At 40.5% G+C, this 13131-nt stretch overlaps 1 protein-coding gene across 3 annotated transcripts in view; it reads right to left on the bottom strand.

Moving 5' to 3' along the window:
• The window catches only part of git1.L (G protein-coupled receptor kinase interacting ArfGAP 1 L homeolog), an 80965-nt gene extending 69071 nt beyond the window's left edge, over positions 1 to 11894 (bottom strand). Inside the window, exon 1 of one of the 3 annotated variants that reach the window (XM_018246092.2) lies at positions 11410 to 11894. In XM_018246092.2, coding sequence (XP_018101581.1) covers positions 11410 to 11461 — 52 coding nt within the window. In that variant the 5' untranslated portion in view covers positions 11462 to 11894. The remainder of the gene's footprint in view (positions 1 to 11409) is intronic. The other 2 variants (XM_018246094.2, XM_018246093.2) reach the window with 2 other exon arrangements.
• Between the last annotated feature and the right edge of the window lie 1237 nt (positions 11895 to 13131).

Genomic DNA, 13131 nt, shown 5'->3' with positions numbered 1-13131 from the left:
TATTATCATGCATTTATATAGCGCCAGCATATTTTGCAGTGCTTCACAATGAAACATTCTTATGCTGCAATGCACAATGCTTTTATTCAAAGCAAAAAACTTTCTATTTTTGGCCTCACCCTTCCAAAAAAACAAAAAAAAAAAAACAAACATTTTCCAATAATAGCCTTCTAAATTATTCACATTGTCTAGCAAACTATAGCTGGGCAGAAATGTCCTTTTTGTATAGTGGTGACTTTCTCCTTGCAACCCTGCCATGCGGACCATTGCTGTCCACTGTTCTACTGATGGTGGACTCATGAACACAGACATTCTCCAGGGCAAGAAAGTCCTTTCGATCCTTAGAATTTAGCCTAGGGTTTAACACCTTGCTCCTGGTGTGATCTTTGTTAAACCGCTCCTGAGGAGAATAACTATGGTGTTGAACTGCAAAAATATGTACACAACTTGAACTGTACACTGGTGGAGTCCAAATGCTTTTGAAATAATTTTGTAAACTTTTCCTGCCTGGTGAGCATCAATGACTGTTTTTTCAGAGATCCTCAAAAAACAACTTTTTTTTTTAGAGTTAGGGGCATTTGCACCGAGTAGCAGCTAAGCTGAGGGGAGGAGGAAGGGGGTCTATGTAGGGTAGGGGGGGTCTGGGTTTTTTTTTAATTAAGCGTTTGTTTCTCCTTTAAGGTGGCTTTACACAGGGAGATACTCTAGTTTGGCTAAGTCGCCAAACGAATGGATCTCTCCCCGGTATGACCACATTGAGGTGGGCGACATCGGGCTTATCCGATCTTGGGCGCAACAATTGGATCAAAATGGAGGCAATATGGACAGGTAGAACGTGGGATCGCATCAACAAACAGATTCGGCTGCGATCCAAAAGGAATTTTTTGCCCTGCCCGATAGACATCTGGCTGACTTTCAGCCAGATATCAACCGGGGACGTCTGTCGGATGGCCCCACACATGGGCGAGGTTGGCCTGAACCCACCAGTCCCGTGGGTAAACCCTCAGGTATCGGGCCTGCCCGCACATCACTAACTACAGGTATGGGACCTGCTATCCATAACGCTCAGGACCTGGGGTTTTCCGACTAATTATATCTTAGTTTAGATCAAGTACAAGGTAATGTTTTATTATATAAAGAGAAAAGGGAAATCATTTTTAAAAATTTGTATTATTTGGATAAAATGGAGTCTATACGAGTTTCCGGATAACAGATCCCATACCTGTATAAATTATTTTTGTAAAAAGCAGAAAAATACAATACCTCTCTCAATCAAGGTTACATTTGAAAATAATAATCATCGGAATCATCGGAATTTGCCTATAAAATTAAAATCAAATTATTACTTATGCCTTTCTCTGGGCCAGGGTACCAGGGGCTGCTGCATCATGTGATGACCAAGCACAGATGATATTCTCAAATCTTTTTTATGGGACCCATAGGGGTTTATGAAGAGAAGAAAAACACCAATACCTCAGGACAGTAAGGCAACTTTCAACACAATGCAAATGATTCCAGAAACCACAAGAAGACAATATAAAGGCACTTAGTGACATTTTCATGTGTGCAGTTTCACACGGCACTGCACTGTCATTACCTTTATGTGCCACTCTATAATAAAACCCAAAAGCAAAAACAGACGTCCAAAAACAGAAGCCCAATTATGCTTTAAGACTAGTATACCCACTGGGTTTTGTTTTCCAGATGTTGCTTAATTATAACTGCCTTGTAGTTCAGCAGCAGATGAAGCGCCGAGGGTCACAGGGTAGATCTGTCCAGCCTCTTTAAGAAGCAGACCTAACAATTAACAGTCCTGTGCTCCACTTGAGACATCACCCCTGTTGAAATTTCTGCTGCTGTATTTCATGTATTGGAATTGCCTCCTAAAAAAAGGTGGTTCACCTTTAAGTTAACTTTTAGTATGTTATAGATTGGTCAATTCTAAGCAACTTTTCAATTGGTCTTGATTGTTTATTTTTTTTATAGTTTTTTTTTTTACTTTTTTGCCTTTTTCTTCCAACTCTTTCCATCTAAAAAAATAACTGCTCTGTAAGGCTACACATTTATTGCTATTTTGTATGACTTTTTTTCAGGCCCTCTCCCATTTATAGTCTAGTCCCTTATTCAAACCAATGCATGGTTTCTAGGGTAACTTGGGCCCTAGCAACCAGATTGCTGAAACTGCAAACTTGAGAGACAGGTTGAATAAAAAGCTAAATAATTCAAAAACCACATATGATAAAAAAAAAAGAAAAACTGGTCTCAGGATATCACTCTCTACATCATACTAAAAGGTGAACAAACCCTTTAATACAGTTATGAAGCGGTTTATATTAATATTGGCTGTATGTATAAAGCAAATTAGAACCATATAGAACCATGGAAGATAACATTCCACAGATATTTCAGGCATAAAGGCAATAGGAGAAGACTGAATGCAAGGAATGAAAGAGACAAAGAAGTGCAGAAAATGTGACCTCAGGCAACAGCTTAAGTAATGATATGATGGTGATGTAACTGACAGTTTGAGAGTGTCTATACACACAGAAGGCAGTGAAGGGAAGGAAGGTCAGAGGCCAGTTATAAAACACTTTGGACGCTTAGAAGAGGAAAGCAATATAACATGAGCCAGTCCCAAATATACAGCAATATTTATGTGGAAGTACCCCAAATGTTAAATTTTGCATATTGAAAGTATATACAATGCTGGGCAACCCTCCAATATACACTGATTAAGAACAGTCAATGATCATAAAGATTTTTACCTACTGTGTGCATATAAGCACTATCTGCATGTCCTGTTGCATTTCGTGCACTGTTGGCACGGATTATATGTACCAATAAAACAATGTAGCATAGGTATGGGATTGGTTATCCGGAAACCAGTTATACAGAAAGCTCCGGATTACAGGAAGGCCGTCTCCCATAGACTCCATTTAATCTAAATTTTTAAAAATGATTACCTTTTTCTCTGTAATAATAAAACAGTGCCTTGTACTTGATCCAATCGAAGATATAATGAATCCTTATTGGAAGCAAAACACAGCTATTGGGTTTATTTAATGTTTAAATAATTTTCTAGTAGACAAAGGTATAAAGATCCAAATCGGTTATTCAGAATGCCCCAGGTCCAAAGCATTCTAGATAACAGGTCCCATACCTGTATTAGTTACTCAGCTATACTACAGACTCTAATTCCCACAATGCTTTCCACACTTCTGTGATCCTCTTTCTTTACCTAGCAGGTATGTCCATCTTGTGGTCAATCCCAGCAGTTTAGGGTGAGAGATGCAGTGTTCAAATAGTTCTCAAACAACAGCAGGTTATGGATTTGCATAAGCTAGAGAACTGTGCCCCCAAACACTGACCTGTATGCGTAAACATTTGTCTGTTTCATATTTCTTTCACTCTATCAAGTTAAATTTGCAGCAATCTGGCAGATTCCCATAAACCTAATCCCAAGGGCCTGATTTACAAATGAATTTACATGATAAACTTAATTCCCTGTCTGTAAACCTGATAAAGAGAAGATAACATCACAACTAGAGAATTAAAGCGACATAAAAAATAAAAATAAAAACAGTGCAGCCCGAAAATAAGCTCTGCAACTCAATTTTTACAATCATGTCACAGTTTTATCTTATTTCATTGTTAAATTGTTACAGCACATATGAGAAAATATATTTTTTTAGGTGCTTTTTTCATGGACCAGACCAGGTTTTTCCTGGAGAATAAGCCAGTATACGAGTATACAACGGTATAGGTTTTGTTTTAAAGTAAATTATGATCTGTTTGCAGAACATAAAGGGTATATAAAATGGAATGTGACCCGTTTAAAAGGCTAAATAAAGAATTCTAAAATGGTGGTGGAATAGGATCCGTTACTGGAAAATCCGCTATCCAGAAAGCCTTGAATTACGGAAAGGTTGTCTCCCACAGACTCCATTATAATTAAATCGTTTAAAATGTTAAAACCTATTTCTTTTTTCTCTGTTATAATAAAACAATACCTTGAACTTGATCCCTACAAAGATATAATTAATCCACATTGGAAGCAAAAACCAGCCTACTGGATTTATTTAAAGTTTACATGATTTTTAGCAAATGTAAAGTATGAAGTTCCAAATTACAGAAATATCCCTTATCTGAAAAACAGAAGGTCCTGTACATTCTGGATAACAGGCCCCATACCTGTAACAATATTCTTAAATCTTTATTGGCCATAATGCTTTATCATGTGTTCACTATACCTATGCATGAAATTTCACATCTACTGACCTGTCACCCAATGATGGCTAAAACACTGCCTTAAGGTGGCCATAGACGTAACAATTACGATCTTTCTTGGAAAATATCTTTCCAAGAAAGATCGTTCGTTTCAATACACACGTGTAGAGCTGAATCGTCGGATATACAGGTAGATATACGGGAAGAAACAATAGAATTCTACCTGTATCTGATAATTCAGCACTAACAATGAGCGATGTTTGGGTCCCTTCAAAGGCACCCGATCAAAATTTTATGTCCAGCCCAATCGACGAGCCGACCGATATCCAAGTCTTCTGCTAATATCGGTCGACTCTTTTTCCACCATACACGCAATGAATATCGGACGAAAATTCGTTTCGTACGATATTATCTGTACGTCTATGGCCACCTTTATTCAGATAAACAACCAACCATTACTTATTAACCCCACTATAGGAGGCAAATGTAGCCCATTAATTTTAAATCAGGAGCTATATGCTGGACACATTAAAGCCCCAAATGAGAATTAACAGGTAGCAGTGAAGTCTGCAACTGGTTTGTAAAACAGGTGGATAGTCAAGAGTTCTGCATAGACATGTCAAGTCATTGTTAGGGTTTAAGATAAACTACTATGGGCCTGCAATATTGGCTGGTGGCCCCATTTTGGGTTAAAAAAAATAAAATTTGCTATGCTACATATTCTTTGGACTGGCTGCTGACAGAAATATTTTCACATTTCTGTACCGTTGGTATTACCTATAGGGGGCAATGAATATATATTGATTCTTAAAGGGGATGTTCAGCTTTAAATTAACTTTTAGTATGATGAAGAGAGTGATATTCTGAGACAAATTGCAACTTGTTTTAATTTTTTATGATTTGTGTTTTATTCAGCAGCTCTCCAGTTTTCAGTTTCAGAGATCCGGTTGCTGGGGTCCAAATAACCCTAGCAACCATGCACTGAATTGAATAATTTTGAATAATTTAACCAAGCAGCGGTTTGAAAGAGAGACTGGAATATGAATAGAGGGGGGCCTAAGTATAAAGATACGTAAATAAGTAATAATTACATTGTAGCCTCACAAAGCAATCGTTTTTTGGCTGCTAGGGTCAGTGATCCCCCATTCAAAAGCTGGTCAGTCAGAAGGAGGCACATAATTTAAAAAAACTATAAAAAAAGTTGCTTAGAATGAGCCATTCTATATATTGATAGGACAGGTTTAAAAATCCTGTTGGGGCAAGAAACACATTGGTTCATCAATGCTATACTTGCCTTGACCTCACCAAACCAGCAGATCTTTTAGTGTAGAGCGACAGTGATGCCACATTATATGTGAAGTATGTGTGCAACTTGGTGAAAAAAAGTTTCCTACCATCTAATCTGTCCTGGAGGTGGGTTCCTACATTAGAATTGGTGGGGAAAATCAGTCTGGTCATCTAGACATACTTCTTTATATAGGGAAGTGACTCACAATGACACAGATCCATACAGGAAAATGTTAATGCGGACTATTCTTAAAGTCTGTATTTTTAATGATAAAGCTTCAAACACCAACAGCATTTGTCTGGTGTACAGTAGAACCCCCATTTTACGTTTTTTTCAGTGGACCAGACAAAAAATTGTGGAAAATCCAGGAAAATGTAAAATCAGTGAAATGTATTATGCATAGGTGGGACCACAAACAATGTAAAATGAGGGAAAACTTTAAATCAGGGGATGTAAAATTGAAGTCCCACTGTATGTGCTGTACTCCATAGCAAGAGAATTAAGAGGTTGGGCAATTAAAAATATTGCTTGGTTCTTTAGGATTACACTACAACACCAACCTTTTTAAGCCATGAGCCACATGCAAATGTAAAAATAGTTGGGGAGCAACACAAGCATGCAAAAAGTTTCTGAGGGTTCCAATAAGGGCTGTGATTGGCTATTTGGTACCCCTTATGTGGACTGGCAGTCTACAGTAGGCCCTGTTGTAAATACACCTGGTTTTTATTCATCCAAAATTTGCCTGGAATTCAAAAATAAGCACCTGCTTTGAGGCCTATGGGAGCAACAACCAAGGGGTTGGTGAGCAATATGTTACTCGTGAGCCATTGCTTGATGATCTCTGCTCTACAAAACTAGGGGCAAATAAGTGTTACTGCAATGGGCTGCAGGGAAACTAGGCAAAAAGTACTCTTAAAAACACTAACAAAATGCAGAAAAGGTTAAAAAATATAAATCCATGTTGATTCCATAAACAGTATGTAGGAGCAGTAATCTTGGTAAATGGAACCAAACTGTAAGGATATATAATATAGATATATATATATATATATATATATATATATATACACACATATAACCTGAATCAGACGCTTGCACTCTGAACCAGTCTTCCATGAACGTGGGTGCTGGGTCAAAGTATTTATGTAAAGTTCAAGAGGACCCGCACACCTTGGTTAGTGAACCAAAAATTTCTTTATTTAAATTTTTGGTGTGTGTGTGTGTGTGTGTGTGTGTCCGCATTTTGGGCACCACAAGCATTAGGGGGTAATGCAGCAACGCCAGTCTTAAAATGAAGAATATGGCTGACCAAAGTGCGGTCATGGTACTGTTATAGACTCCCTGGGGGTTGAGCCATGTTGAAGAGTGCTATGATAAAGCTTTGGGGAAAAGCTGAAGTGGTCACTTTGTGATCCTAACTGCTATAATTTAGTGAGCCCCACAGGCCTGCAAAATGAAATCTAGACAAATGTCTAGGTTGGAATGTCTTTCCTTTTTTGATAGGGCTGCCGATAAGAGTTATTTACAATTTCAACTTTGATTCTGTACACAAGGGAAGGTGTGTGGCAGCGATAGGCTGCTATTTTTATCTGTCAAACATCTCTTCTCTTATCCTGAATGACAATCAACGCATGACTCAGCCAATAAAAGTCTATGAGCAGAGACGGAATTAGAACAGGAATAAAACGATTCTGAGTTCTTCGATGTGCTTTTGATTTTAGCTTAATATGCACTACAAATGTCTTTCTCCTCCTCCTTGCAGCAAGAGAAATAGGAACGCTAATAAAAAAAAAAAAATAGATAGTGAGCACCAACTGATAAATTGCTTAGAACAGGGCTATCTATAATTACAAAAACTTAAAGCAAAGGTAAACTTCCCCTTTAAATAGAGATTAATTGTTTCGTTTTCATGCCATTCTTCACCAAGGGGCAGAAGAGAGAATATATTTTAATATAATGGGGCTGGGTAAAAAATATATATTAACAAGTATGAGTAAATCTTAAAAAAATAAATAAAAAAGACAGCAGTAATAACATTGATGCTTTAAAAGGGGGTGTAAACTCAAAACGAATGAAAGAAATACAGATTCTTTCTGCACTGTTGATTCTGTCTCTTGAAAGAATGTAGCATCCTTGCATGCTTCTTCACAGGTCTGCTGGCTGCTGCTTCACTGATTCAGGTGAGTACCAAGTCAGGACCACCAGTGCAGAGAACAGAAAGGCAGAAACTAATATGGTTAATGGTTTTGAAGAATTGTTTTTAAACCATTAAAATTGGTGGAAAGTGGAGTATGGTGGAAAGTGGCAACATACAGTATTTGGCTCATAGCACCTTTAACGCCCACCTGTCTGTCGCAATGGGAAAGGAACTGCTCTACATGGCACAAGGGCATGATGAACACTCTGGAACTTTTATACACATGCACCCTACTCATCAGATCTCCCACGGTCAGTAATGGGAAATAATTCTGCACGGATTACCACAGAATTTCTAATATTCGTGGGTTTTATTTGGACGGCACAAATACCAAGGTAACGAATACAGGTATGGGATCCGTTATCGGGAAACCCATTATCCAGAAAGCTCCGAATTATCGAAAGGCCATCTGCCATAGAGTCCATTCTAATCAAGTAATCCAATATTTTAAAATTATTTCCCTTTTCTCCTTAATAATAAAGCAGTAGCTTGTACTTGAGCCAAACTAAGATATAATTAATCCTTATTGGAAGCAAAACCAGTCTACTATGTTTATTTAATGTTTACATGATTTTCTAGTAGACTTAAGACAGAAGATCCCCTAGGCCCTGAGCATTCTGGATAACAGATCCCATACCTGTACCGCCTTCACAATCATTCCCCTTGTGCCAAGCAATTAAAAAGCATTTGACCTGGTCCAGGCAGCTACCATTGACCTTAAGCCAGCAGCAGCTTTTATGCCAATAACCCTGGCTTTTCCACTAACCATACTCACTGTGGCACAACCATATCCCACATCCCCCATACAAAGAACTTGCACTATATCCAAAGGCATAATTTATTAAATTTTGTTTTTGGAGATACAATCTTGGTTCTAAAGAGCTTGAGGGCTGCATTGCTGCTACTCATATACTGGGGAGTTGGATTCCAGTATCATGAAAATGAGATAAGAATTAATTGCACAGTTGCATCAGGCAATTTTCCCACTATTCAGGTATATCGGATCATTATCATAAGAAAAAATAAAAGGTCAAATGTTGAATTGCATCTAACTAGTCACACGGAAAGCGTATGTACACGTGAGATGAATGGAGATGAGCCAGTCAGTGGTACAAGTTGATGTAACGCCACTCTATTTTACTACTAATATCACATAAACTAAATATGCCCCTGATATTATAATACAGGTAAGGGACCGGTTATCCAGAATGCTCGGGACCTGGGGGTTGTCCGGATAACGTATCTTTCTGTAATTTGCATATTCATAACTTAAGTCTACTAGAACATCATGCAAACATTAAATAAACCCAATAGGTTGGTTTTGCTTCCATTAAGGATGAATTATATATGAGTTGGGATAAAGTACAAGCTACTGTTTTATGATTACACAGAAAAAGGAAATCATTTTTCAATATTTGGATTATTTAGTTAAAATGGAGTCTATGGGAGACGGCCTTTCCATAATTCTGAGCTTTCTGGATAACAGGTTTCCAATCCCATAACTGTACAAGAAACAGGGTTATTCAGTCAACCAATCAACAGGCCAATTGGGGGATACGGTGTGATTTGGTAGAACATGGGTACAAAATCAAGGCTCATCAGTCCTGACCTTTAGGCAGGATCCGTGACCACTGTGACAGAATGCATTATTATAAAGGCAGCTAGTGTCTCAGCCATAAAGCAAGTCAGGACTGCTACTGGATGGAGACAGTGAAATGAGCACAGAAAATACAGTGCCTTATTCTAGTTAAACATGACTATAACCAGTTCATACTGAGGACTGATATAGGCTGGATTAGAGGGGCCCTCCAGCCTATTATAGCCTTGCAAGCGAAGAGCCAATAACTGCACCAGGTGACCTGCAACTGTTCTGGAGGGAGAAAAGGAGCAGTTTTATTATTAAAAGACCAGTAACATAATTTTTAAAAAAAAAAAAAAACAACACAGTCTTAACTTTTAAATCGCAAAGCTTTTATTAAGAAATTACTTACCGATTCTCTGCATGCGCTCCTCTTCTGAAGCGGTGACAGGGCGAGGATCCAACGTGCGGTGCTCGATTTCTCCTCCCTGGCTATCTCCTATAGAAGGCAGGGAGGATAAATGGAGCATCACACGATGGATCGTCGCCCTGTCGCTGTTTCAGAAGAGGAGCGCATGCAGAGAATCGGTAAGTAATTTCTTAATAAAAGCTTTGCGATTTAAAAGTTAAAACTGTGTTGGTGGTTTTTTTTTTCGTTGAAAAGAAAAAATTTTTTTAAAAAAAATTACTGTTACTGGTCCTTTAAGTAGAAACTAATTTAAAAAAAAAAAGTATGCTACTGGTCCTTTAACACTGCTCTATTGACATGAGGTCAAATGACATCTCTGCAAGTGGACCCAGCAGACTAAATAGTATTAGTCCGACAGGTATGGCAAATGTTATCTAGAATGCTTGGGACCTGGGGTTTTCCAGATAAGGGATCTTTCCATAATTTGCATCTTCATACCTTAAGTCTACTAGAAAATCATGGAAACATGAAATCAATATTTTACTTCCATAAAGGATTAATTATATCTTAGTTTGGATCAAGGGCAAAGTTCTGCTTTATTATTACAGAGAAAAAAAGGAAAATATTTTTTATTTTTTTAAAATGTTTTGGATTATTTGGATAAAATAGAGTTATGGGAGATGGCCTTTTCATAATTTGGAGCTTTCCGGATAACGGATCGTTTACCTGTACAATGATATACAATCACAGAAAGGCACAAGTCCCTCTGGCTGCCAGAAGAGACACATTCATTGCCATTCGGCCGTATTCCCAAGGGCCAGCATTTAAATGGCATTTAGCAGCCCAGCTCCTGACAAAGTTCCAGGCATGACGTCATGTGCTTTGCCTTTATACACAGCAGCTGTACCTGGCGTCTGAGCGCACCATGCTGTGGGCACGACACAGAGACTGAGCCATTCACATCTGCTGTGCCCACACTCTACGTATGAACAATGAAAACACAAATGCCAACATTTAAGCCACATTCTCGGCCAGTCCAATACAATGTGCTGCCACCTGGCATCTAATCATCGGGCAGGTAGGTGACCTTATCTACACACAATGAAATACAGAGGGAGCAAAGGGCAGCCATCACTGAGCTTAACCTCTGAATGGAAGTCACAGCAAAGGAGGTCAGGGATGATATTGAACTACAACACCCAAAATCCACCCCAGTCCTGATATTTCTAACTGGAGGGCTGCAGGTTTTACTGTGAATGTGTTCCTAGGGAAGATACAGCAGGGCAGCAATCAGGGTCACACATAATCATCCCTGGGTCGATGACTTTACCTGAGCCAGGGCTACAGAAAAGGAGCAAGTGCTGGCACTTTAAGGAGGGAGGAGCCTCAGCAGAGTTATGTCAGCAACGACCAACCAGAGCTCTTTCAGCTGCTGTTAACTACAACTCCCAGCAACCCCCACGGAACAGTCTGCATGTCACCACGAGACCAGCATTAACATACTGATCTGGTAATATTCATTCGTGCAAGTGCAAATTCAGGGTCATGGGCCCTTCTGAGACTAAGGGGGCCCAGGGCTGATGCTCAAGTTGGTTTGCGCTATAATATCGCCAGTAGGCCTGTGCCATGAACCCCCATGAGCTTTATGGGATGCCAGGCCTTGTGGGTGAGAAGCAGCCTATCCGCCTGCGCTGAGCTTGGCACCTTACCTGGAGCACTGCAGTCTGCACACACCTCGCCTCTCGGCACCTTCCGAGACATCCTCAGGGGAGAGGAGGGGATCCCCTTCTGAGCCAGGGCGCTGCCTTACACTCGCACCGAACAATACAGGGGGGATCCGCTTGTGTCTGCAGTGGAGAAGGGTCAGCGCGACCCCGCAGGCTCCCCTCTCCGGTGCTTGGTATTTTCCGCGGCTGGAATCCCTGTGCTCCAATGTATCGGCTGCAGGAAACTGAGCGCGGCCCTGCCCATTCTAGGGAGGGACCCGAGCTTCTCCCCCCCCAGGGGATGGGAAAAGGAAATGGGAGAGAAGGAGGGAGGAACAAGGAGAAGTGGAGCAGGGCAGCCGGGGATAGGAGGCTGGCGGTATCCGGAATGTCCTTCCTCCTGCTTTAATGGTCTCGTCTGATGTGCAGCGACTGTGAGGCCATTTTCCCTGGGCTCCCCAGCACCTTATGGTTATATCTATCACTAGTCTGTATCCATCAGGGATTCCCAGCCTGACACTCTTTAGCTCAGGGGTGTGTGGGGCCGACCATTGAGAATGCGGGGTAGTAACCCTTCCTGGGGTGAAAAAACGTACAAGTGACTGTTTCCAACATAATGGCTAATAAGCTTGCTCTTATTAATAAATAATTGGGAATAATTATCTTTTAACTTCACCCATTATGTTGGAAACGGTCACTTGTACCTTTTTTTTCACCCCAGGAAGGGTTACGACCCCTAAACGTGCGCTTTCCCTTTTCTGTGGCTACATAAGCCTTGCACCTTTCTTATCTGGGTTGTCCCATTCTACTTTTTTTGATACAAAAGGGGGGTTGTGGGAGCACTCCTAAGGCTAAGTAAAAATGGATTAAAGTATAATGGAAGTGCTACTGACTTGGCCAAATTAATCAGTGCACATTCCCTGGGCCCCTGTCTTAAGTAATTCAGTATATATACAAGTGCATGTGTTCACAAAGACTGGTTTTTAGTTACAAAGTTATGATCATAAAATTGATAAGCCGTCAAGGTAAACCCCACACGGTGGTCCCTAACTAACTTGTTTACCTCTGGTTATAGTATAAAGGATCTTGTGCCTCTCTGCATAGTAGCATTAATTGAAGTAAATGTCTGCTGAACCTTGGTTTCAGTCTGAGGGCCTCCCCCGCCACTAGCTTACGGCTTTTAAGCGTCTGGCCACACGAGCAGATTTGGGGAGATTAGTCGCCCCCAGAGACAAATCTCTTCTTCGGGGCAACAATCTCCCCGAACTGCCCTCCACCAGCTAAAATGAAAATCACCTGGGGGAAGGCACATGTGGCACTTCGTTTTCCGAAGTCTCCTGAAAGTTGCCTCGTGAGGCAACTTCGGTTCGGAAAACGAAGCACCGTGTGTGCCTTCCCCCAGGCGATTTTCATTTTAGGCGGCGGGGGGGAAGGCAGTTCGGGGAGATTGTTGCTGGGGTGACTAATCTCCCCGAATCTGCTCTTGTGGCCAGACCCTTAAGCTCCCCATAGACGCGACGATTCTTCTTGCCGAATGACCGATTCTAGTGAAGTCCGACCAATCCTTCGAAATTATCGTGTGGTTAGTGCGATTCGAACCATCGTACATCTTACGATTTTTCGGCCGACATCTGTCAGGAAATTGATAGGCCAGGTCAAATCTTTGTCGGTTCCAGTGCAATCTATCTATGTTTGCAGGGCCAAGCAGGCAACTTCACTTCGTTT

The sequence above is a fragment of the Xenopus laevis genome, chromosome 2L, assembly GCF_017654675.1.
Source record: "Xenopus laevis strain J_2021 chromosome 2L, Xenopus_laevis_v10.1, whole genome shotgun sequence".
In the NCBI taxonomy this organism is placed as follows: domain Eukaryota; kingdom Metazoa; phylum Chordata; class Amphibia; order Anura; family Pipidae; genus Xenopus; species Xenopus laevis.
This window is presented reverse-complemented; position numbering and strand designations above follow the sequence as displayed.